Below are 23045 nucleotides of genomic sequence, written 5' to 3'. Positions count from 1 at the left end.
AACTATGAATGGAGCTTGCAAGACTGGAAGGCATGTGGGTGAATCAGTGAGCAGCGAGCGTGCAAGTGTAGGACGTCACTATATACTACTGTAGACGTGCAAACACTATGCTTAGGCAACAAAAGTTTATTTTAAAATTTTCAATAAACAGTTTAACTTTTTACTTTATAAACTTTTTTAACTTTTGACTCCTGACACTTAACAAAGCAACTGTTTAGAGGGAGAAACACCACTTTTGATATTGAGATGAAGGTCAATAAAAAATGATGCCTGGGAGCATTATCAACAGTAAGCAAAATCCAGCAAGATATGTTATTTTCCAAGCAGCATTTCTCCAATTTGCTGCACTAGTAACTCAGGAAGGTGTCTTGGAAGGGGAGCTGTATCATCCATGACTTCTTGCAGCCCCCGCAGCACCCTGGCAGTGTGTGCTCACTGAAGCACTCGAAGGCCTTGGGAGTCTCACTACCAGATCACAGAGGGCTTCCACTTGTAGCCTGTAGCGTTGCTCCCAAGCTAGACTCCTCTGTCCTTAAAAGCCTTGAACCCTGGCATTGACATGGTCTCATGGATGAAAGTCCTCTCAGGCATCCGTTTCAATAATAGGGAGGTTTTCAGAAAGTGACAAACTGGTGAAATAAACCTTTGCTGCAGATGTGGGCCCCTTCTTACTAACTCGCTGAGAACTTTGGTCATACCACCTCTCAGCTCATTGCTAACCCCTATTCCCACCTTTTCTCATGCTGTGCTACCTCCAGGGCCCACTAGGGGGCAGGCACTCCCAGTAACAGGACTTGGACTTGGGCCAGGCTCTGGGCTCTAGAGAAGGACGGGAACTGAGGCCAGAGACTCTCCTATCCAACCCTCTCAGATGACAAACGGGGAGACTGAGTCAGGTTTTTCCAGTGCTGAGCGCTCACGGTTCAGTGCAGGGATCTCTACTCCCAAAACTCAGGATACTGCCCCCCCACCCATCCCCACGCTCACCTCCAGACTCACTCACCTCCTGATACTAGTGCATCTCTGTGTCCAGCAGCTGCAGGTAAGTGAGAAAGGTGCTGAGGAAGGAGACGACCACCTGTGCCATCAGTGTGGGAGTGGTGATCTCAGGTGTTCCTACAATCCTCCCCTGAGATCCCTCACCTTCAGCCTCCTGACCCCAAGCAAGGCTCCCACATGGAGCAGCCTCCCCCAATTTCTCCCACCCCCTCCTCCCCTCCAGGACACTCAATCCCTTCCCAGGGCAAATCCCAGGTTCAGAGGTCCCTGCTCCTCCGCTCCTCAAATCCCTCATGTCAAGGCACAACGGCACTGAAAGACTGCACTGCTGGGCAGTCGTCCTCTCTTACGGGACATCATGAGGACAAGCGAGGCCCCAGCTCCTGGCCGCGGGGAGTCCTGGTCTGTGAAATGGCAAGTTGCACAGAAACCTGTAGAATAACTGATCCCGTTTTCCTTTTTGTGTACAAACCATCCTATTAAGTGTGATGTGTGTGAGGCTTGGAGAAGGTTTGAAGGGACAGTGAAACTGACTGCTACACAGGACACCTGAGGCAGGTAGTTCAAACAATCAAAACAGCAGCAAAATACAAGATGCTCATGGACTAGTGTGAAGTCAAACAACATACAGTCTTCTCTAATAATTCCCACAAACATGCGAGAACTGACTTTCTATTCTCCCACCGGCTGGTGGGGTGGGGAGGGGAGTGGAGGTGCAGATTCTCTGGGGAGTGGGACAGTGGACACTCTAGTGGGAAAGCTCTCAGAGGACCCTGGGAAATTCCCCGGATCTGAGTCTGGGATCTGGGCCTGCCCGTGCGATTTCAGGGTCTTGGAGACAGAGAACCACCTGCACCCACTCTCACCTCAGACCAGCTCCTCTGTGATCTCCTGAATGGAGCTCTGTAGAGACAGTGCCCAGCATCCAGGCAAAAAGACATCAGGGGCTGGCCTGGGCATCACCACAGCGAGTAGTCCCACCACAAATTCTGCTCCCAGACCAGGCACAGGTGGCAGCCAGGGAGGGAACAAATGACACCGGGAGGGGCCCAAAATTACAAGTGACCGGATGAGCTCCGTCCCCAGAACTCACCTTCTCACCTTGCCAGCCTGACCTGGTATTCACCCTTGACACACCAGTCGAGTTTCCAACACCTCACAACTTGCTCCTGCGGGAGAAGGCCCCCTCCCCACTGCCTTTTTCACACCCCAACACACACAGAAAAGGAGACAAGGGGTGTGTAGCTGTTCATGCGGGATCACAGTTGAGAGCTGACCAAGACTGGCCTGCCCTGGGCTACCCTGTTACCTGAGGGTTCACCCCACCGAATGCTCAGAGGTATGGGAGGGGAGGCCTGAGCCACTGTCTACAGTGAGTGAAACAGCTTTCCCTCTCAGCTTTCCAGAATCCACAGCCTCAGGAAGTTGGGAGGGAACTGGGGAACATGCTGCTCTCTCAGCCGCCTCCAGCCAAGTGAGCCGGAGAGAGGCCAGTCTCCAGAATGCGCGTGGCTGGTTACCAGAGTTCTAACTTCTGTTTTGTTCTGTCACCAAGGATATGAGGTCATCTTCCTCGAGAGTCCATTACCTGGCCCCTTTCTTCAATCGGACCCATTTAGAGTCCCCTCTGGGCCCATGACCGCTCACCCTCCTCGCCCGTGTCAGCTGTATGACTGCACAGACACCCGGCACAGCCCTCCCCATAGCTCCCTGGGAATGTAACTCCAGTTCCAGCCTGGAGCAGACAGAGCTGAGTTCAGATCTCTTAGTTTCTCCTGTGGGCTGCTGTCTCCTGTGTCTGATGCAAAAACAGATGGAAGAATTACAGGAAAAGGTGGAATGGAGCATGGAATGCCACTTAAAACAGGCCTGGGTTTCAGCTGTCTGCCCTTGGGGAAATCACACCCCTCTGGGTCCCATTTTAAGATCTGCACCTTTAAGTGGTTGAAAATAAGAAAATTCAGATGTGGTCATCCCTCCGTAAAATTTTCTGTGGTCTCCTGTTATGCATGGAATCAGACCTCGTGCCTCATGAGGGCCCACGTTGTGCACAGGCTCCACGTTGGCTTCCAGTGGCCCCAGCCTTCCGCTCTGCACATCTTTGTGTCACAACTGAGTCGCTAGTAACTGGCTTCTGCACAGCAGAACACGGCCAAGGTGGTGGGATGTCACATTCAAGTTTTTACTTCCCTCTTACTCGCTTCCTTGAGTTCCCCTCTTTCTCTCCCTTTCCACCCTCCCTCTCCCTCTTCCTCGTTCTCTCCCTCTCCCTCCCCTGACCCACTCCCTCTCCCTCTCTGTTATACCTCTGGAATTGGGAGAAAAAGCTCCATGTAGCTGCCCCATAGGACAGAACTGAGGGAGTGCCCAGCCAACTGACAGGTAGAAACTAAGGACTCAGTCCAAAATGAATTCTGACAACACCCATGTGTGAGTGTGGGAGCAAATCACCCCCGACAGAGCCTCAGCTGAGACCACAGCATCAGCCTGTGAGATACCTTTATTCAGTCGTATGTACTCTGCTAAGCCGTCTCCAGATGCCTGAGTCACAGAGGCTGAGATTTTTGTTTGTTTATTGATTTGAGAGAGAGAGAGAGAGGAAAGAAGAGACAGAGAGAGAGGTCAACCTGCTGTTCCACTCATCCACCGGTTGGTCACCTCTTGCATGTGCCCTGACCAGAGACTGAGCCCACAACCTTGCCGTACAGGGATGATGCTCCAACCAGCTGAGCTACCCAGCCAGGGCTATAAGATGTTAAATACTTACAGTTTCTGGTGCAAGGTTTTAGGGCAGTGTGGTTGGTGCCTCAGTTTTTCCATCTGACAATAACAATTATACCCCCTGCGACATTATAAAAAACATGGTAGAGTTAATGTTTGAAAAATGCTTGAAACACCTGGCATGTCTCAAGCTCTTTGCTCCATATGATACATTTTTAAATTTCTCTAACACTGCCTGTATGCTTCTGAGGGCAGATTGGCACCTGGCTGAATGTCAAAAGCATCCTGCAACTTATGATAAATAATGAATGACCAACACCGTTGAAATCTTGGGAGCTTACTGTGCATGGGACTCCCATTGCACGTGCAAGAAACGGGGTCAGACCACAGATCGGTGGAACTGTTTCATGGTTTGAAGCCCTTATGTCTCAGGCTTCCTGAGATCTTCCAGGATGGGACTGGGCGGAATGGGACTCTGGGCTGGGGTGCAGGTAGTTGTCAAAGTCTGCTGAGCCTTGCCAACCACCTGGCCCAGCCCAAGAAGAGGAGCAGCCACTGCCCAGGAGGCTCATACAAAACAGGCAGAGGCCAGAAAGATCTCAGGGTCCATTTCACAAGCTGCTCCTGCTGCGCATAAGGCCTTGAACTCAGATCTCCGAATGGCTTCTTTTGACTTTAAAAATTTAATGTTATTCTCAAAATTATACATGAGCATAATGTTTTAAAATATGAAACCTCTTTGTTGAGTGTGAGCTGTAGTCTTCTGCAGGGTCAGGCACAGCTGGAGGCCCGTTCCTGGTTCCAAGGCCATGATGATCATCTCCCAGGAAAAATCTGAAACTTGCGCTCCCGTGTATAATGCGCACCCATGTTTTTGGCCCAAACTTCCAAGAAAAAAATCTTTCATTTTAATTTTTTAATTCAAATTTTTATTTATATTTAAAACTGATTATCATATTCCATGGTATTATTTTGCATATGGATATTGTTACTGCTTTCTAGAGTTATACTTTTAATGCATAAGCATAAATAAAAGAATTAAAAATGTTTATATAGGTACGGAATTAGTGTTACCCATGTATAATGTGCATCCTTATTTTTCCCTCAAAAATTTGGGCAAAAATGTGCGCATTATACATGGCAATATATGGTATATGTTAAACAGTAGAGCAGCCCCTAAAAAACCTTCCAAAATGAAGTCATTTAAAAATTAAAATGCTACAATAAAAAAGATTTACTTAATGCAAAAGAAAGCTATAAAGAACTAGAGAAGCTAAAAACAACATAAGGACTGAAGAAAACAAAAAGTAAAACGGCAGGCGTAGTTGCAACTATATCAATGATACCAAATGTGAATGAATTACATGATCCAAACAAGAGGAAGAGATTGTCACCTCAGATTAAACAGCAACAACCATTATCTAAATACATGTTATATACAGGAAACACATTTTGGAATTAAAGATACAAATGGTTAAAAGTAAAAGCAGGGCAGGCCTGCCCTGGCCCTGCCAACCAAAAGGTCATGGGTTTGATTCCTGGTCAGGACACACGCCTGGATTGCAGATTCAGTTTCTGGTTGGGGCAGGTATGGAAGGCAACCAATGGATGTTTCTCTCTCACATCAGTGTTTCTCTCCCTCTCTTCCTCCCTCACTTCCCCTCTCTCTAAAAAATATATAAATAAAAATTTTTTAAAAAGTAAAAATGGGAAATTTACATCTGTAAATACCACCCACTTGAAAGCTGTAGAGATTATACAAATATCAGGCAAAATTGGCTTGAAAGTGAAAAATATCACCAGAGATATAGAGAGAAATTGTATCATACCAAAAGAGTCAAAGTTTATGGTCTGCATCTAAAACAAAACATATTTCAACCCCAGCAATCAATGGGGTGACAGATGCCACAGCCAGATCACCCTTGCATCCTAAAACAAAACATATTTCATTTTTAATAGTATTAACAAAGAAAAAAATATTAAATCAATAACTTAAACTTTGCCTTAACATACTTGAAAAGATGTGATACCACACCCAAAGAAGGAAAAAGGAAATAATGAAAATTAGTGCCGAAATGAATGAAAAGGGAAATTTAAAAAACATAGAAAATCAATAAAACCAGAAATGGATTCTATGGAAAGAGTAACAAAATTGACAAGTCTTTAGTAGGTTGATCTAGAGAAAAAGGGGGAAGATTTGAATTTAAATAATCAGGACGATAGTAGGATATTACTACTGGCATTACAGAGAATAAGAAGAATTATAAAGGAATTCAATAATTGTATGCCAAAATTTTGATACCTGAGTTAAAATGGACAAAGACCTAAAAAGAAACAAACCACTGAAAATAATTTAAAAATAAATGGGACATCTAAATGGAACTATAACAAGTGAAGTGATTGAGTGAGTAAACAAGAAAAGCACCCACAGAGTAAGCACAGGCCCAGATGGCTTCCATATAAATAGACTTATCCAAAACTTTTAAAGAAGGTTAGTATGGATTCTTTACAACTCTTTAAAAAACAAAACAAAACAAAACCCTGAATGGAGACAACCCTTCACACTCATTTTTCCAAGGCCATTACTACTATGATTCCAAATCTATCAGGTTATCACAGAAAAAAACCTAATATACCTATACTTTTGTGAATAAGGATGCAAAAACTCTCAGCAAATTCTAGCAAACATGATCCAGCAAAATATACAAACAATTATACACCACAAGCAAGTGGGATTTATTCCAGGGCTGGAAGGTTGGGCTAACATTTCAAAGCCCATTCATATAATAGACCACTAGACTAAAAAGAGAAATGGCGAGATCCTGTCAATAGACTCAAAGACAATAATTGACAAAACGCAGTACTCTTTCATAACTCACTCTGAATACCCATAATGGGAGTATATTTCCAAACCTCATTGTGAGCATCTGTGGAAAACCCACAGCTAATATTATATTTAATTGTGAAAGACTGAATGCTTTTCCCAGAAAGATAAGGGAAAAAAAGGTATCTAATTTGTCACTGCTATTCAACAATTGTCTGAATATTTTAGCCAAAACCATTTTAAGGAAAGAAATAAAATGCATACAGTTTGGTTAGAAAGATGCAAAACTACCTTTACTGCCAGATGAGGTATCTTATATAAAGAAAGCTCTTAAAAGACTATTGAAATTAGTAATTGAGTTCAAAGAGAAGGATTGAAGGATTGTAGGATTGAAGATCAAAATATAAAAACCAATTATATATTTTTACACTTCCAATGAACAATCTGATAATGAAATTTAGAAATGAAATGCACTTACAATACAATCAAAATTAATAAATATTTAAATAAATAACAAAAAAAGCACAAAAATAAATATTCTGCAAACTACAAAATATGGTCAAAATAAATTAATAAATGTATAAATAAATGGGAAAAGTATCCCAATTTCATGAATCAGAAGACAACACTGTTCTAGACATTCAGTGCAAAATCCATTGAGATCCCAGCTGTAATCTTTATAGGAATTGGAAAACTATTCTATACATTTATATGAAATTATAAATAAACCAGAATTACCAAACTGTTCTTGATAAAGGAAACAGAGTAGTAGGACTAACATCTTGATTCAAACATTGCACAAACCAAAGGGAATCAAAGTGAGTCTGGTACTGACATAAGGATAAACATACAGATCTATAGAATAGATTAAGACTTGAGAAATAAACTCCTATATGTATGGTCAACTGAACTTTCAAAAGGGTACCAGAATGGAAAAAAAACACTCTTTTTGTCATAAATCACTGCTGAGCCAACTGGATAAGCAGATGCAAAAGAAACAGGTTGTACGATGACATCACACCACACACTCTAATATTCCAAAATGGATCAAAGGTCTAAACACAAGATGAAACTACAAAACACTTAGATAAAACATAGGGGAAAATTTCTGACCTTGGATTTGGCAAAATGTTGTTAGATATGACACAAAGAAATCATGCAGAAAAACTAGGTAATTTAGACTTCATTAAATTACTAACTTTTGTGCTTCAAAGAACACCATCAACAAAGTGAAAACACTCTTGTGCAAAATTGCTGGAAATGTAAAATTATGTTGCCAGTATATCAAATCATGTTGTAATATTCAAATATAGACAATTTTAATAATCAATTTTACCACAATAAAGCTGTGCAGAGAAAAGTTTTCGAGTCCATCCCACATTTACATAATCATTTATTGTTTTTCTTAAATTAACAAAAATAGGAATCAATTATCTTAGGGATATCACACTTTTCACATTTCAAAGTTCTCTAGGGACACAGGCAAAAACTGATCTAAATTAAATTTCCTTCTAATGTAAAATGGTCGCCTAAGGATGTAATGAACACATCTCACACCCTGTGTTTAGACTGAGAAGAGTCCTTGCACCCAGGCTGCGGCTTGAGGGTTCCAATTTCCCACCAGAGTCAGGACTCTGTGATTCTTTCTCTTGAGGACCCAATGAGCGGGGGTGGGACAGGGAGGGGTGGAAGGTACCATGCTGGCAAGGATCAAAGACTAAAATGGAGCCAGATTCTTCACATTAAGTGTCTGTGTTTCTAAACATGGGTCATATTTCCCTTGTCAAGGGCTTACCGCCAAGCCCTTGACCTCTAGTGAATAGAAGACCCTCTCACTCCAGTGTGGCCTGGCTTGGGTCACCCTCTTGTCCCTACTTATTTGCTCTAGCTGGAAACCAAATCAGGATTCCCTGTGCACAACTGTGTCCTCGCCTTCACAAAGAGCTGGGGAGAAACAATAAAAGAAGCCCCAGGACTAGAAAAAGAATTTGTTTATGCTAGGTCGCCTATGGCACACAGGTTAAAGCGTTTTGAGAGAAGACAGGGTCCTCTCGCAAACTGTAATTCAGGCCCGAGGGGGCGCGGCCCTAGGAACTACCCAATCAGAGGTGCCGCTGAGGCAGGTGGGCGGGGTTATGTTTTGCAAGGGCGTGGACGTCTGTAGTCTCTGCAGCCGTGTTTTGGGGCTGGTGTCGCCAGCCTTTAACGGTCACTGGTGGCTCTGTCACAGCTTCTGTCGCATTTTGATATGCACTGGCCGTGAGGGTCATAGGAAGGACTCGGGGAGACCCATGAAACCTAGAAATGGTGAGTGCTGCTCTGAAGTGGGGAGACGGGGAAGGCCCGCTGGTCGGAACCTGCTATGGCGGAGCCGCGCCTTCCCCGCGGTCAAGTCCGGATTCCGCCTCTGCCTGGGGCCCCGCTTGCACCTCGGTCCCCTCCAGCTCGCAGCGAGGGTTCTGGGCCCGCAGACAGGAACCGAGTATCCTGTCCCGTCATTGCGCAGCAACGTCGGCTGCGGAGCGTCTCTGGGCATCTCTGCGCCCGCGGCCCCGCGTCTCCCCACATGGTGCGGTGACCACGGGGAGGGTCAACCAGGGGACAATCGTGACTCGGGTTCCGGGGGTCGTGCGTGGGAGCAGCTGTGGTCTGTGGGGTCCCCAGTCCCTTCTGCCTCCCCAGAGCGGATCCACTTTCTCCTGAGTTTTCCACATGTTTAGGAAGCGGAGTCTAAAATCCATGACCCTATTCCCACCCCAGTCTTCCTAGTGGTGGCAGTAAGTCCCTGAATTCCAGTTCCGCAGCCATTCCCTAAACCAGCTTCCTCTCTCCGATTCACCGCATCATCCACTGTTTGTTCTATAGAGTACATTGCGAAGAGACCCAACATTCCAGTTGTTTATCTTTCTCCCTCAGAGCTTTGCAAATGCTCTTTTTAAAAGATTTGTATTTGTTACCTGACCAGCGTGGATCAGTTGGTTGGGCGTCCTCCAGCAAAGCGAATGGTCGCCATTTGATTCCCCGTCAGGGCACAAGCCTGGGTTGTGAGTTCAGTTCCCGATAGGGGGGCAATTGGAGAGGCAACCGATAGATGTTTCTCTCTTACATCAGCGTTTCTCTCCTTCTCTTTCTCCCTCCTTTCCCCCCCTCTAAAAATAAATAAACGAAATCTTAAAAACACACACAAACACACACACACACACACATTTGTAGATATTTTGCATGGGAGGAACCCAGGCAAGAGCCACCTGGAAGACGTCTGTATGAAATTCCCTTCCTCTCTCCTAGGATCTTTCCTGGGCACACATATCCTGTGGGAAGTCCTTTGGGTGGAGGCTCCTCTTTAGAGACTTTCCTGAGTGGTGTGTCCTGTCAGCATTGCCCCTCCCTGGGTTTGACACTTGAAAACATTTATTGACTTATTTAAGTAAAATGTATTTAATCAAAAGAGCTTGAAACAATATAAAATAGTTCCAAACAGATATGAAAGACATGAATTAAGGAAAAAGAAAATGTTCCAGTATTACATTCCATTTTAATGTAATTCTTCTTTCAATCCCCCTGAGCATATGTAGTAAGTTTCACAGGAAATATAATTAACTGACATCTTTTTAAAAATATGTATAGAGATTTAAGGTCTTCTAATTGAACTAGTAAAAGACCTTTACAATGTTCTTCCTTCCTCTCTACATAAATACTTGGCTTAAGTGATTTTGATGGAGTGTTCAAACTCTGGATTTGTCATTTAAAGTATCAGTGGTCACCCAAACAAATCCAGTGTGAGGCAGAGGTCTGTGGTCAGTGACTCAAGCCAAGGTTCCTCTGAGCCAGTAAAGGTTCACCTACAAAACAAACGAACAAAAACATCTTTCTAAGTGAGCGGCAACAAGCATTTATTTGAGATCAATAAGAATAGCTACTTGGGAAACCCTGATTCAGTCACAAGCCCAAATAATGTTCCACTTAGGAGACAAAAGCAAGAGGTATTTATGAGAAAGCAAAGGGGAACAGTTACACCAACAGAAGAAAGGTACTTCTGTTGGTAGACATGGCATAACATAGTGTTTTAAATTTTCAGTAAGGTAGTCAGCAGTCCTTGCAAACAGTTCTTTAGGACACATGTTACTTTGGGCCCAGTCCAAAGTTTATTTTGCCTTGTTTTGACATCCCAAGGTTTGAGACCGAAGACATGCCAGGCAACTCCTCTGGGATGGAAACTCTATTTTAATGCAGTTCCACTTGTTTGTTTGTTTGTTTGTTTCAAAAGGGAAGCACTTGAAGGCCCATTGGTTCTACCTGGGAAGCCTCCCCCCGCAGGTGTCCTACCTGCTCACACCACCAGGGAAGGAGTCTACACAATGGGAAGCTGCAGCCCTGGGAAGCTGGGGTGCATGTGCACTTGGGGAAGTGTTACTTAACAAATGGACCTGTGGGGGGAGGGATGCCCAGATGCTATTACCGAAACGACACCCCCCTTCCCTGGGGTCCCTCCGTTGTAGGTCCTTTGCCTGCCGCCCTTGGAATTATGGCTCTGAATGGCAGAGTTTGGTGAAAAGGAAAGGAACTATTTATTCCAAAGTTATACAGATTTAATTAATGGCTAAACGTCACCCTTAAACCTCCAAATCCCTTTAAAACAATCACCATCACACACACCGTCCTGCCTCCCCCCCCCCCTTGCCCAGTTAGGCCAGTCAGGCCAGTCAGGGTACCGTTCTTCAGAAGAAAAAGAACAGAAGTCCGGGGCTCGGCTAGGCAGGCCTCTCGCGGGTCTCAGCACCATCCTTCAGCACCATCCGCTGCGTCGCCGCGATCTCCAGCTCTTAATCCATAACCATGTGGCACCTTCTCATGGCCCACTAGCAAGAGTCCTTTCTCCCCTCTTTCTTCCCGCGTGGTCTTCACACTGTTCCCCAGAGTCTGTGACCCTTTGTCTCTCTTGCAGGCCCCTGTCTCCTCCTCTCTCTCAGTTATATTCTGTATTAAGACTTTTTTAACCTCCCTGATTAGCTTTCGTGATAGGCAAAATAACCCTCTTTGCAAATAAGGAATGAAGCTATCCTGTTATTGACATGCAAAATGACTCTCAATTGCTCTGCTCAAGGCTCCCATCCCCCATGGCAGCCCGTCCTGGAGTAGGGAGAGTATTTTTCTTGGACACCCCAATCTCTGGACCCCATTACAAATATCCTTTGCGGGGGGGGGGGGCGGGGCCCTGGCTGTGCCCCGTTACTGAAGGAGAGTGATGCCCTTTTATTGGCTGTAATTGTGGTTTCCTTAGGCCTAGGCATTTTCACGTTTGAATTTTGCAGCTACAGTGTAGGTACAATCAGTGTGTAATTTGTGCACAGTGAGAAATTCTGTGAAAATCAGATCATCACAAAATTTTATAACAAAGGGTTTATGAATTGGGGAGTTCATTTGGGTCAGAGTCTTAAACTGGATCAGGCTGAGAGTTTTTTGCTTTTGTTTTTGTTTTTGTTTTTTTTTACTCAGTTGAATTTTTATTTACCACCCTTCACTATAACACCCAACCAGTATTGTCAACAGGCAGTCCAGTAGCTTTATTCAGTTTTTCTTCTTTGATATTTCCCAGAGTCTGCGGAATGCTTCCATTTTCCACAAGTCCATCCTGATGGAGGCTAACATTTTACTGACTAGGCAGCTCTTCCGCCTGTCTGTTGGCTATTGCTCTCTGCTCCTCTCTGTCCCCCAGCAAAGACCCCGGATCCTCAGTTCCCCCAAACACACCTAATACCGGATGGTTCAGCCTAAGGACTTTTACCACAGCCTTCCTGACAGCATCATTATCACCTAGAGAACTTTGCCAGGTAAAAGGCTATACTATTCCTCAGGTAAAGGAGCTCCTACTTTATGGAAAGTAAGGGGAAAAAACCAATTGAATATTTATTTTCAATAATGTGAAGAAACACATCAAAGCTTATGCAAATATACGAAATTCCTAGTCCATTTCAGAGCTTATTTGCAAACCTGTAATGCATTATAATATCTTACTCATTCCTGAAAATAATCTCATTGTGAAATATGGTAGAGAGAAAACTGTCATAATGCTTTTTGTCCTTTTAGTTAGAAAGGGATTGATAAATTTCTTATGGTCTTCATTTTAATTTTATTTTTTATACAACCGGGGTTATTTTATGTTACTATTAACTACCTGAAATTTTTTTTTAATCATCACCCAAGGACATTTTTCTCATTGCTTGGGGAGAGAGAGGAAAAAAACAGGAAAAATCAGTTGGTTGTCTCCTGTATGCCCGCCACCAGGGATCAAACCGTTACAACCTAGGCATGTGTCCTGACCAAGAATTGAACTGGCAACCTTTGGGTTAATAGGATAGCACTCCAACCAACTGAGCCACACTGGGCAGGGCAAATGCCTGAATTTTAAACAGATTCTTGGACAGGAGACTTATATCCATCAGCTTATTCAACTTTGGTCTGCATTTGTATATCATTTAGTAGGATTAAATGATGGAGTGCTTTCTTATGCAGAAAAGATAAGTTAATGATATGTGACCTGTTTAACTTATCAGTCACTCATGGGGTGAATTATAATGAATCTGCCTTCATTTTTCTTTTTCTAGTGTTTGATAGGCCTCAGGGTTTTTTTAAAGCCATTTTAGGTTTATAGAAAAGTTGATCAGAGGCTACAGAGTTCCCACATGACTCCTGTGCATCCACACTGTTTGCACTATTTTTTTTTTTTAAATCTTGTGTGACTGTGGTACATTTGTTACAATTGCTGTGCCAATATTGATGCATTAAATTTCAGTTTATGTTAGCTTGATCCTGCTATGGGATCAATGGGTTTGGGCAAATGTATATGAATGTGTATCCATCATTTTTACATCATATACTGAAGTTTTACTTTCCAGAAATCTGTACTTCACCTATTTATTCATTTCTCACTTCAACCCTTAAATCCTTCAAACCCAAGACTTCTTTCACTGATTCATATAGTTTTGTCTTTTCCAGACTGTCATATACTTGCAATCATACAGGGCATAGCCTTGTTGGGTTTGCTTCTTTTACTTAGCAACATACTGTAAAGGTTTCTTCATGTGTTTTCATAGCTTAAGACCTCATCTTTTATCACTGAATAGTATTTCATTGCACAGATTTGCCACTGATTGTTGCCTCTTGAAGGTCATCGTGCTTACTCTAACTCATGCCAATTGTGAATAAAACGCCAACCCATTTTCATGAACAGGTTCCTCTGTGAACATAAGGTTTCATTTTGTTTAGGTCTATACCAAGGAATGTAACTGCTGGATCTTATTTTATGTGGTAATAGTATGTTTTGTTTTGAAAGAAAGTTCCTGTCTCCAATATAGATATGCCCAGTTTTATTCCCACCAGCAGTAAATAAGGATTACCTGCACCTTCAATTCCATCAATTCCATCAATATTTGGTGTTCTAAGTATTTGTATATTGAGTTTCAGCCATTTATTAACTGTGTAGTGATACTTTATTGTTCTTTTATTTGCATCTAGATTTCCTCATGTTATTATGTAGGAATTTATTACTTTTGCATTTTGCGTGTAGGTCTCTAATGTGTTTGAGTTCATTATTGTGAAACATATAAGGCTTGTTTCTAATTTTGTTTTCTGTCTCTGTTTGTATGGGGATATCCGTTATTTACACCATTATTTGTTTAAAAGACTTTCTTTTTCCACTGAATCGTCTTTCCTCCTTTGTCAAAGATCAGTTGAGTATATTTGTGTAAGTCCATAGGAAAGCAATTGACTTGTATATCCTTAATCCTTGGTATGCTCTCTTATTAATTCCAGGAGTTATCTCTTGTTGTGGGTTCTTCCACTCTCTTCTGTTACTGATTTCTGGATTAATTTCTGTGTGGCTTAAGAGCATATTCTGTATGATTTTTGTTCTTTCAAATTTCTAAGGTATGTTTTATGTCCTAGGATGTGTTCTGTCTTGGTAAATGTGTATTCTGTTCTTGTTGCATGAAGTATTCCACAGAGTACAACTAAATCCAGTTGTTTCATAGTGCTGCCCAGTTCTACCCTGTCCTTCCTGATTTTCACCGTACTGGAATTTACAGTTCATGATGAGGTGGTGTCTCCAGCCACAGTAGTAGATTGAGACAATATTTCTTCCTTCATCCTACCAGCTCTTGCCTTATGTATTTGGCACCTGTGTTATGTTATGTACATACATATAAAGAATTACTGTGCCTTCCTGGTGAATGGACCCCTTTGTCATTGAGATACCCCTCTTTATCTCTGAGTTTACTTTGGTTTGAAATCATCATTGTCTTTAATTTATATGCCTATGCCAGCTTTCCTTTGATTACTGTTGGTATGGTATATTTTCCTCAACTTTTTTACCTTTCATCTGTCTACAGCTTTATATTTAAAGTGGATTTCCTTTTCATGAGAAAAAGTGGAGCAAGCCACTTTCTCCTCTGAGTGTTTATAGCAAAGACTTTTGTACTTTTGAACCCTCTTCAGAAATGCAAAGGCTTTTAGGGAGAGCCATGTAGTACTTATACTCTTTGGGGTATAATTCTTAAAGATCTGCTACATATTAGCTATGAGATTTAGAATTTACTTCCTTGAACTTCAGTTTTCTAATTTGTAAAATGGGAAGGGTAATAATAGTATCTACCTTAGAAGGCGGTTGTGAGGACTAAATAATCATGGAAAGTGCTTAGTACAGCTTTCTGGCACATTCGAAAGGCTCAGTAAACAAATGACCATGTTGACAAACATGTAGAGTTGATGCTGGCTAGGGAGGGCAAGGTGGCTTTCTTGTACTGCAAGTGCCCTCATCTAGATGGAAGCAGGAGCCTAGGAAAAGGGCCCTGGGGTGTCCCCTGTGGGCCGTGAGTTTCAGGTTTCCAGTGATTCCACTGGACTTGAACCAGAACAGGAAAGATTCACACGGTCAAACAGGAAGGCTGCTTCAGGAGTTGGAGGAGCCCTTGGGGGTCTTTCAGCACAGTAGGGTCAACAAGGTAAGTTAGAACGAACTTACCTTGGAACAAAGCAAAAAGCTGTCCAAGAGTGATAGAGATGGTGTCCCCATAGATACAGGACAAGTACTCCCTCCTGCTCCCAGGTTTGACCTTTGAGCCTCACTCTTGCAGCTGGCAGAGCATGGAGGAGACTGTCTATGATGTCACAAAGTAGAGGGACCAGGGAATGTTGAGGGCAGGGGAGTGTGACTGCGCTGCAAGGGCAGGATGAAGGGAGGAGGTCTGTTGACCCCCTCCCCAGGGTCTTTCCCACTGTCCATGATGCCATGCTCTCTGTCATGGGAACACTGGAACAGGGTGTTCTTTGGTGCCTCTTCCAAAAACATCTTGAGGATGGCTGGGCTAAATGGAGCAAGTATAGCACTGGACGCAGAAGACCTAGGTCCGAATTCTGTCTCCTACACCAACTGTGGGGTAACCTTAGGCAAATGGACTCCGCAATGGGGTTTCTTTAAAATGGGGATTATTACAACAATTATGTGTCCTATACATATCTTTAGGATTAGGTGAGATCAGGTAAACATATGCCATGGTGCCTAGCTGTAATAAACATTAAAAAAAAATGGTTGTTAATAATAAGTGAAAAAAATAAAGCGACATTCTGTTCCCAATCTCTCTTTAAGAAAAAATAAATAAATGAAGTAGATTGCTTGTAGACAGTGTATAAATGTGATTTTTAAAAACCTGATATTAATTACTATATCTTTCAATTGTATTGAGATCATTGATGATTAAAGTGATTATTGTTACAGTTGGATTAATATTTACCAAACCTTTTACTATTTTCTATTTGTTGCCCTAGTCCTTTGTTTCTTTTTATCTTCCATCTTTTTTTCTGCCTTCTTTGGCTTTAATTAAGCATTTTACATAATTTTTAATTTCTCTCATAGCATATCAGTCACACGCTAAAAAAACCTTTTTATTTGTTGTCTTTGCGTTTTGAGTATACATTTATAACTAACCCATCTGCTCTGTAAAGTCACACTTTACCACTTTCCTGGTTTTGCAAGCGCCTCAAACCACATTATTCCCAATTCCCCCATCACTGTCCCTTATCATGTTGCTGTCATTGATTTCAATTACCCATAAGCATTTTTACTAATATTACTATTACATTATTGCTAATATTATTTTAAACAAAGTGTCATGTTACATGATAAGAAATGTAGAAGATGTTTTATCCTTATTCCTTTTTTAATCCTCCACCTTTATCATGAATTTTTGAACATTTCATAGTAGGTACTAGTAACAAATTTCCTAGAGTGATTTGATGGTAAACACTTCCTCATGACATTGGAGAATGAAAATTTTGTGGTTTTTTCTGGAGGAAAGCACTTTTGAATCCTTTATGTGGTCTATAATCATGAGCAAACTCACCAACCACCCATGTGGACTTCCATGAATTTCCTTGCAATCTGCAACTCTTAACCTGTTCCTCAAGGGCAGCAAAGTCCAGGGTGCCAGGTTATAGTTTGATCATAAAGCGCTCTCCTGGCCTGTTATCTCACTGTGTGTTCTAAAATTTTGCTAGAAGCAGCACTGAGCACATGAGTACAGGGATTTTGTAGTCTTGTCACGCCTTCTTCCTTGTGTCTGACCTGTAAGTTCTAAGTAACTTTCCAGTCTCATTAAATTGGACAGAGAAAGAAAAGAAGAACTCGGTCTGTGATCAATAAAACACAAATTAAAAGCAGTCCTCCACAAGCATATTTGGGGCATATCACCTGATTACTGGTAGAGGCCTGGAGAATTTTAGGACAACATGGTCAGCTGGCTTTGTTCACAATTTGATTTCTATAGGTCACCTAGACTTGTGTGTTTGGTGATGGAGTGAGAAGAGCTTCCAGTTCTTCACTATATTTTATTCATTAAAACTTGATGCAGATTTTACCCTGTGCCTCCTGGAGGGCTGTAAATAATGGATGATAAGAATGAAAACGAAAGACATTTTTTTCAAGAGGAATTGATGGTCTTAAAAAGATACATGTTTGTTTGGTTTTTTAAAGATTTTACTTATTTATTTTTAGAGAGGGGGAAGGGAAGGAGAAAGAGAAGGAGAGAAACATCAATGTGCGAGAGATACATCGATCTGTTGCCTCTCACATACCCCCAACTGGAGACCTAGCCTGCAACCCAGGCAGGTGGCCTACCTGGGAAATGAACCAGAGATCTTTCATTTCGCAGGCCCGCACTCAATCCACTGAGCCACGCCAGCCAGGGCTATATGTTTTTTATCTGTATAGCATTTCAGTTATTTTCCTATATGCTCAGAACCATGACATTGGAGATACATAAGATGTAAAGTGATCACAGTAAAAATGTGTAATTTCCCTGTGTTAATGATAGTATTAAATTTATGAGAAAGAAAGGGTGGAGAGAGAATGAGTTTTTGATGATCAAGGCATAGATGAGATGTTTGGAGACTAGAGGATCATATGTAACCTCTCTATAAATGGGCTGTAGGCATTCAATTCTTTCAGTCTCACACACCCTCCTCTACACATATTTGGGATGTTTCAGGACTCGGTGGCCTTTGAGGATGTGGCTGTGCACTTCACCCTGGAGGAGTGGGCCTTACTGAACCCTTCACAGAGGAAGCTCTACAGAGATGTGATGTGGGAAACCATTAGAAATCTGGCCTCCATAGGTAAGGATAAGGACATTCCTTCAATTGTCAATAGAAAACAAGTGTTTCTTGTTCATCAATATTGTTCCATGATGTGGAATGTGGGAAGAGTGGATGCTGGTAAATAAACTGGGCGTGGTAACATCTCATCATAGATCTAGAAGCTAATAATTTTTTTTATAATTCTAATGCTTTAGAATCATTTTTCTGGTTCTGAATTTTAGGGGGAAAATGGAAAGATCCTGGCATTAAAGATCAATACAAAAACCAGGGGAGAAAATTAAGGTGAGTTGCGCAAAAAAAACCCCGCAGTGTTTCATGTGAGAATTTTCATTTGCTATGAAATTTTTTTAAAAAACAGACAAAATTAATAAACCCTGAATCAAATGTCTTTCTTAGAAAATTTTTACTAAAAATACTTTCTTAAAATGTAACATACACGTTCACTGTTTACAAAATTGTTCACTTGGAAGCAGTATTAATAAACCCTATATATGAATATCACAGTTTGATAATAGCATAGGTGAAGTCTTCCTGGAAAGTGTACAGTACATTTAATTTCATACAATTTAGACAAGATTTATACTTACACTTTTCCTAAAAATCATAAGTATGATGAATATAAAATTATTAATAAAGGAATCATTAATAACGTGCTTCTTTTTTTTATATAAGTCATATGGTCAAGAAAATCTGTGAAAGTAAAGAGAATAGTCAATGTGAAGAAAACTTCAACCTTATTTCAAATTTCAATCTGAAGAAGAAACCTAATGGAGTAAAACCATATGAGCTCAGTTCATGTGGAGATGTCGTTGTGTATCGTTCATCTCTTGATAGACTCTTTAGATGTCACACTGGACAATATGAGCATCCGAAATATGGAAAGAAGCCATATAAATGCAAGGTATGTGGAAGAGCATTTAGTAATCTGCAGCGCTTTGAACAACATGAAAGAAATCACAATAGAGAGAGAACTTATAAATGTAAGGAATGTGGAAAAATCTTCATGCACCTCCAAGCTCTTCAAAAACACATGGTAACACACACTACAGATTCTCCTTATAAATGTAAGGAATATGTAAGAGTCTTCAATTGTTCAAGTTCACTTCGATTACATGAAAGTACACACACGAGAGAGAAACCCTGTAAGTGTAAACAATGTGGGAAAGCCTTCAGTACTTCTAGTTCTCTTCAAACGCATGAAGTAACTCACAGTGTACAGAAACCCTATGAATGTAAGGAATGTAGAAAAGCCTTCAGATATTATCAAAGTTTTCAAACACATCAAAGAAATCACTCTGGAGAGAAACCCTATGAATGTAAAAAATGTAGTAAAGCATTTAGTTGTCTCAGTTATCTTCGAAAACATGAAAGAACTCACATTGTAGAAAAACCCTATAAATGTAAAATATGTAATAAAGCATTCAGGTATCCCAGTTATCTTCAAATACATGAAAGAACTCACACTGAAGAGAAGCCCTATGAATGTAAAGTATGTACTAAAGCCTTTAGTTGTCTTAGCTATCTTCGAAAACATAAAAGAACTCATACTGGAGAGAAACCATATGGATGTAAGGAATGTGGAAAAGCCTTCAAATGTTATCAAAGTCTTCAAACACATGAAAGAAGTCACACTGGAGAGAAACCCTATAAATGTAAAATATGTATTAAAGCATTCAGGTGTCTCAGTGATCTTCGAAGACATGAAAGAACTCACACTGCAGAGAAACCCTATGAATGTAAAATATGTAGTAAAACATTTAGATGTCCCAGCTATCTTCAAATACATGAAAGAAATCACACAGGAGAGAAACCCTATGAATGTAAAATATGTAGCAAAACATTCAGGTATCCTAGTTACCTTCAAATACATGAAAGAACTCATGCTACAGAGAAACCCTATGAATGTAAAATATGTAGTAAAACATTTAGATGTCCCAGTTATCTTCGAACACATGAACGAACTCACACTGGAGAGAAACCTTATGTGTGTAAAATATGTAGTAAAGCATTCAGGTATCTCAGTTACCTTCTAATTCATGAAAGAACTCACACTGGAGAGAAACCCTATGAGTGTAAGGAATGTGGAAAAGCCTTCAGTTATCATACAAACTTTCGAAGACACCTGACAATGCACACTGGAGAAAAACCATATAAAAGTGCAGCATGTGGGAAAGGTTTCGGTTATTCCACTTCCTTTCAAACACATGAAAGGACTCACTTCATGAAACCTCCTGAATGTAAACAGCATGGAAAAGACTTGAATTCACCCTCATCCTTACATGTGAAAACCCCCATGGAAGAGAATTAAACATGTAAGTAAAATCAGAAAGCTTAATAGAAATTAATCCATGTAAATAAGGTGCCAGCAAACTTTCAACATGAAAAAGTTCTTTTTGAAGAAGTTGTAAATATATTGTGTTTATTAAAACTCTTTTTTAAAGTGTATTACTAGACCTTGGATTTCTACTAATTACTTTCAGAAATAAATATTCAGGTGAGATAATTCTGAGGGTTGTCTTTCAACAATAGTACATACGATTAATAGTGCTTTTTCTTAAGATGTTTAATATTTTTCTCCATTTTGAAAACTGTTAGATCCATAGGTATTTAAAATGTGTTTCTTATATGCAATTAATTGTTTTTTTTTTAAATTATGTTTCATTGTTCTGTGTTAAGGGGTCATTTTAAAAAGAAGTTTGGTAGTTTGATTTTCTTAGTGGCCTTGTAGCAATGCTTTATATTCCTAGCTTATTTTATATATATATGAGGGGGGACCAAAAAATTGGAGTTATCTTCTGGAGGGCGGGCCCCTTGTAGTACAGGCTTACCCCCGCTAGGTGAGTGTTCTAGGAACCCATCTGTATCCATGTACCTGCTGGTGGTGTTGTGAGAGGCTGCATTCAGCTTCAGTGAATCTTTTTTGAAGGCTCTTTCAGTGCATTTGCCCATTTCATAATGGGTGATTTATGAGCTCACCTGCCCACACCACGCTAAATGTTCAGCAGTTTTTGACCAAATACAGCATGACCGCCGGTGCCCTACCCTCATTCACCCAATCTCACCCCTGGTGACTTTTTTTTGTTTGTTCCCCTGGTTGAAGAAAGTCCTCAAAGGGAAATGTTTCCCAAGGTGGAGGAGGAGAAACAAAAAGTAGAAGCATGAAAAGGCATCAAAATCAATGAATTCAAAAACTTTCTTGAGCGGTGGAAAAAAGTCTCAATAGGTGTATTGTATCAAATAGAGAGTGCTTTGAAGGTGACTGGAGTTAAAACATGTAAGAATACACAATTTTTTTATAAATAAATTCTGGGGGGTTATTTTGGGTCCCCCTTTATATTCTACCTTTCCCTCTGACAGAGCTGCTTTTTTGGGGGGGGTATAAGAGCCTTTTTCCATTTTTATACTGATAAATATTTAGAATAAATTTTATGAATGGCAATTTTATGAAATTCTCAGATGAAATATGTGAATATTCTTTTTACATTTTGACTTTGCTTTTTATTTTCCTTCTGACTGGTGTTTGGTGAATTGACCTTGATTTAAGAAGAGGGACCTTTATAAGCCAACAAAATCTAAAGTTGGAAAAGTGGGTAATGTTAGGACCTTGGTTTTCCAGAATCCATCTTCTTTATGGTTTTAGGTTAGAATTCATTAATAGCCTCACTTGCATTAGATTTGGAAGGCAAAACAAAGAGCGCATTAGTCAGATTTCACAGCCACCATTTGGACAGATAGATACATAGGAGCTTCACGGGAAGCTCCATCTTCCAGCCCATTTTTTCGGATTCTTTGATTTGTCAATCAAGACTATCATCAAAACCTTCATCAACTGTCCTATATCCATTTTCTGAGAGGTGTCGCCTTCTACTGATGTCTTTACAAGGTCCACATCAAAGATCCATCAGAGTTCGGATTTTTCTGTAAGCCCATTTGTGTCCTCCAGGAAACGGATTCAGACTTCATGCTCATGTCTGGTTCCCCTCTTCTCTAGATTATGTCCGTGTAAGATCTAATTTGTTTAGGAAACACCTTATGCTGTCAGCAGTGCGGTCGAGTATGCTTTTGTGATTCACCTTGACATCTGCAATGTTGCTGCCTCCACTGCACGTACAGTGGTTGCCTTGACCCCATTCTTCCATGTGAGAATCAGCACCTTCCTCCTGTCGGGAAGCTGTGGGTGTTTCCTTTTAATCCCTCAGTATGTTTTCAGTTATGTTTGTTTGTATGTGATTTAAAGTATGTGCACTTTTTGTTCAATGAACACTTCTATAGGTTTTTCATAAAAATAATAACTTTTCTAAGCCATGTGCTAGCAAATGTTGTGTTTTTCATTTCCTGAAAGAATATGTTAAAACGTCTCATTATAACTAGGAATTTTCAAGTAAACTTTTTAATTCTCTGCATTTAATCATTATACATTATGAGTCCCTTTATCATGTGTTTTCAAATTAAGGTAAATTTTCTTCAGGTATATTTTGTTTTTTTTTTTTTATAGTTATGGTTTTTAATATGACACTAATTTTTACCCGCTCCTAGTACCAAAACCTTAAGTCATGGGTATTTTAGTGCCCTGTTGCCAGTAACCTGCAGAACCTGTAGTCAAAGAAAGGAGTGTAATGAATTCTAATGATAAAAAAACCCACAAAGTGTGCATGACTGTAGGGAGTATCATAAAAGGTTGCTCAGGACTCTGATAAGATTGCACCTGCAATAGATGACTTGATGGTTATTCAAGGAACCAGAACATTTTTGTATATTGAATACTATGAGAATGTAAAATTATTATGTTATTAGTAATCATAAACCTTATTACCTAGAAGGCAAAAACATTTAGTGGAGCTAAAAATAATTT

General features: G+C 40.8%; 1 protein-coding gene across 1 annotated transcript; it reads left to right on the top strand.

Annotated features, from left to right (window-relative positions):
• Positions 1–871: 871 nt before the first annotated feature.
• LOC129061488 (zinc finger protein 627-like) lies at positions 872–20501 on the top strand. The gene is made up of 7 exons (XM_054562152.1): positions 872–1042; positions 8614–9191; positions 12261–12399; positions 18085–18211; positions 18415–18475; positions 18866–19094; positions 19431–20501. Exons 1-7 carry the CDS (start codon positions 872–874, stop codon positions 20499–20501), a joined length of 2376 nt encoding a protein of 791 aa, XP_054418127.1.
• Positions 20502–23045: the final 2544 nt, after the last annotated feature.

This window comes from Pteronotus mesoamericanus, unplaced genomic scaffold, assembly GCF_021234165.1.
Source record: "Pteronotus mesoamericanus isolate MK-2021 breed Mesoamerican mustached bat unplaced genomic scaffold, CSHL_Meso_final scaffold_636, whole genome shotgun sequence".
Classification (NCBI taxonomy): domain Eukaryota; kingdom Metazoa; phylum Chordata; class Mammalia; order Chiroptera; family Mormoopidae; genus Pteronotus; species Pteronotus mesoamericanus.
The sequence above is the reverse complement of the archived record's forward strand: the minus strand, read 5'-3'. Positions and strand labels throughout refer to the sequence as shown.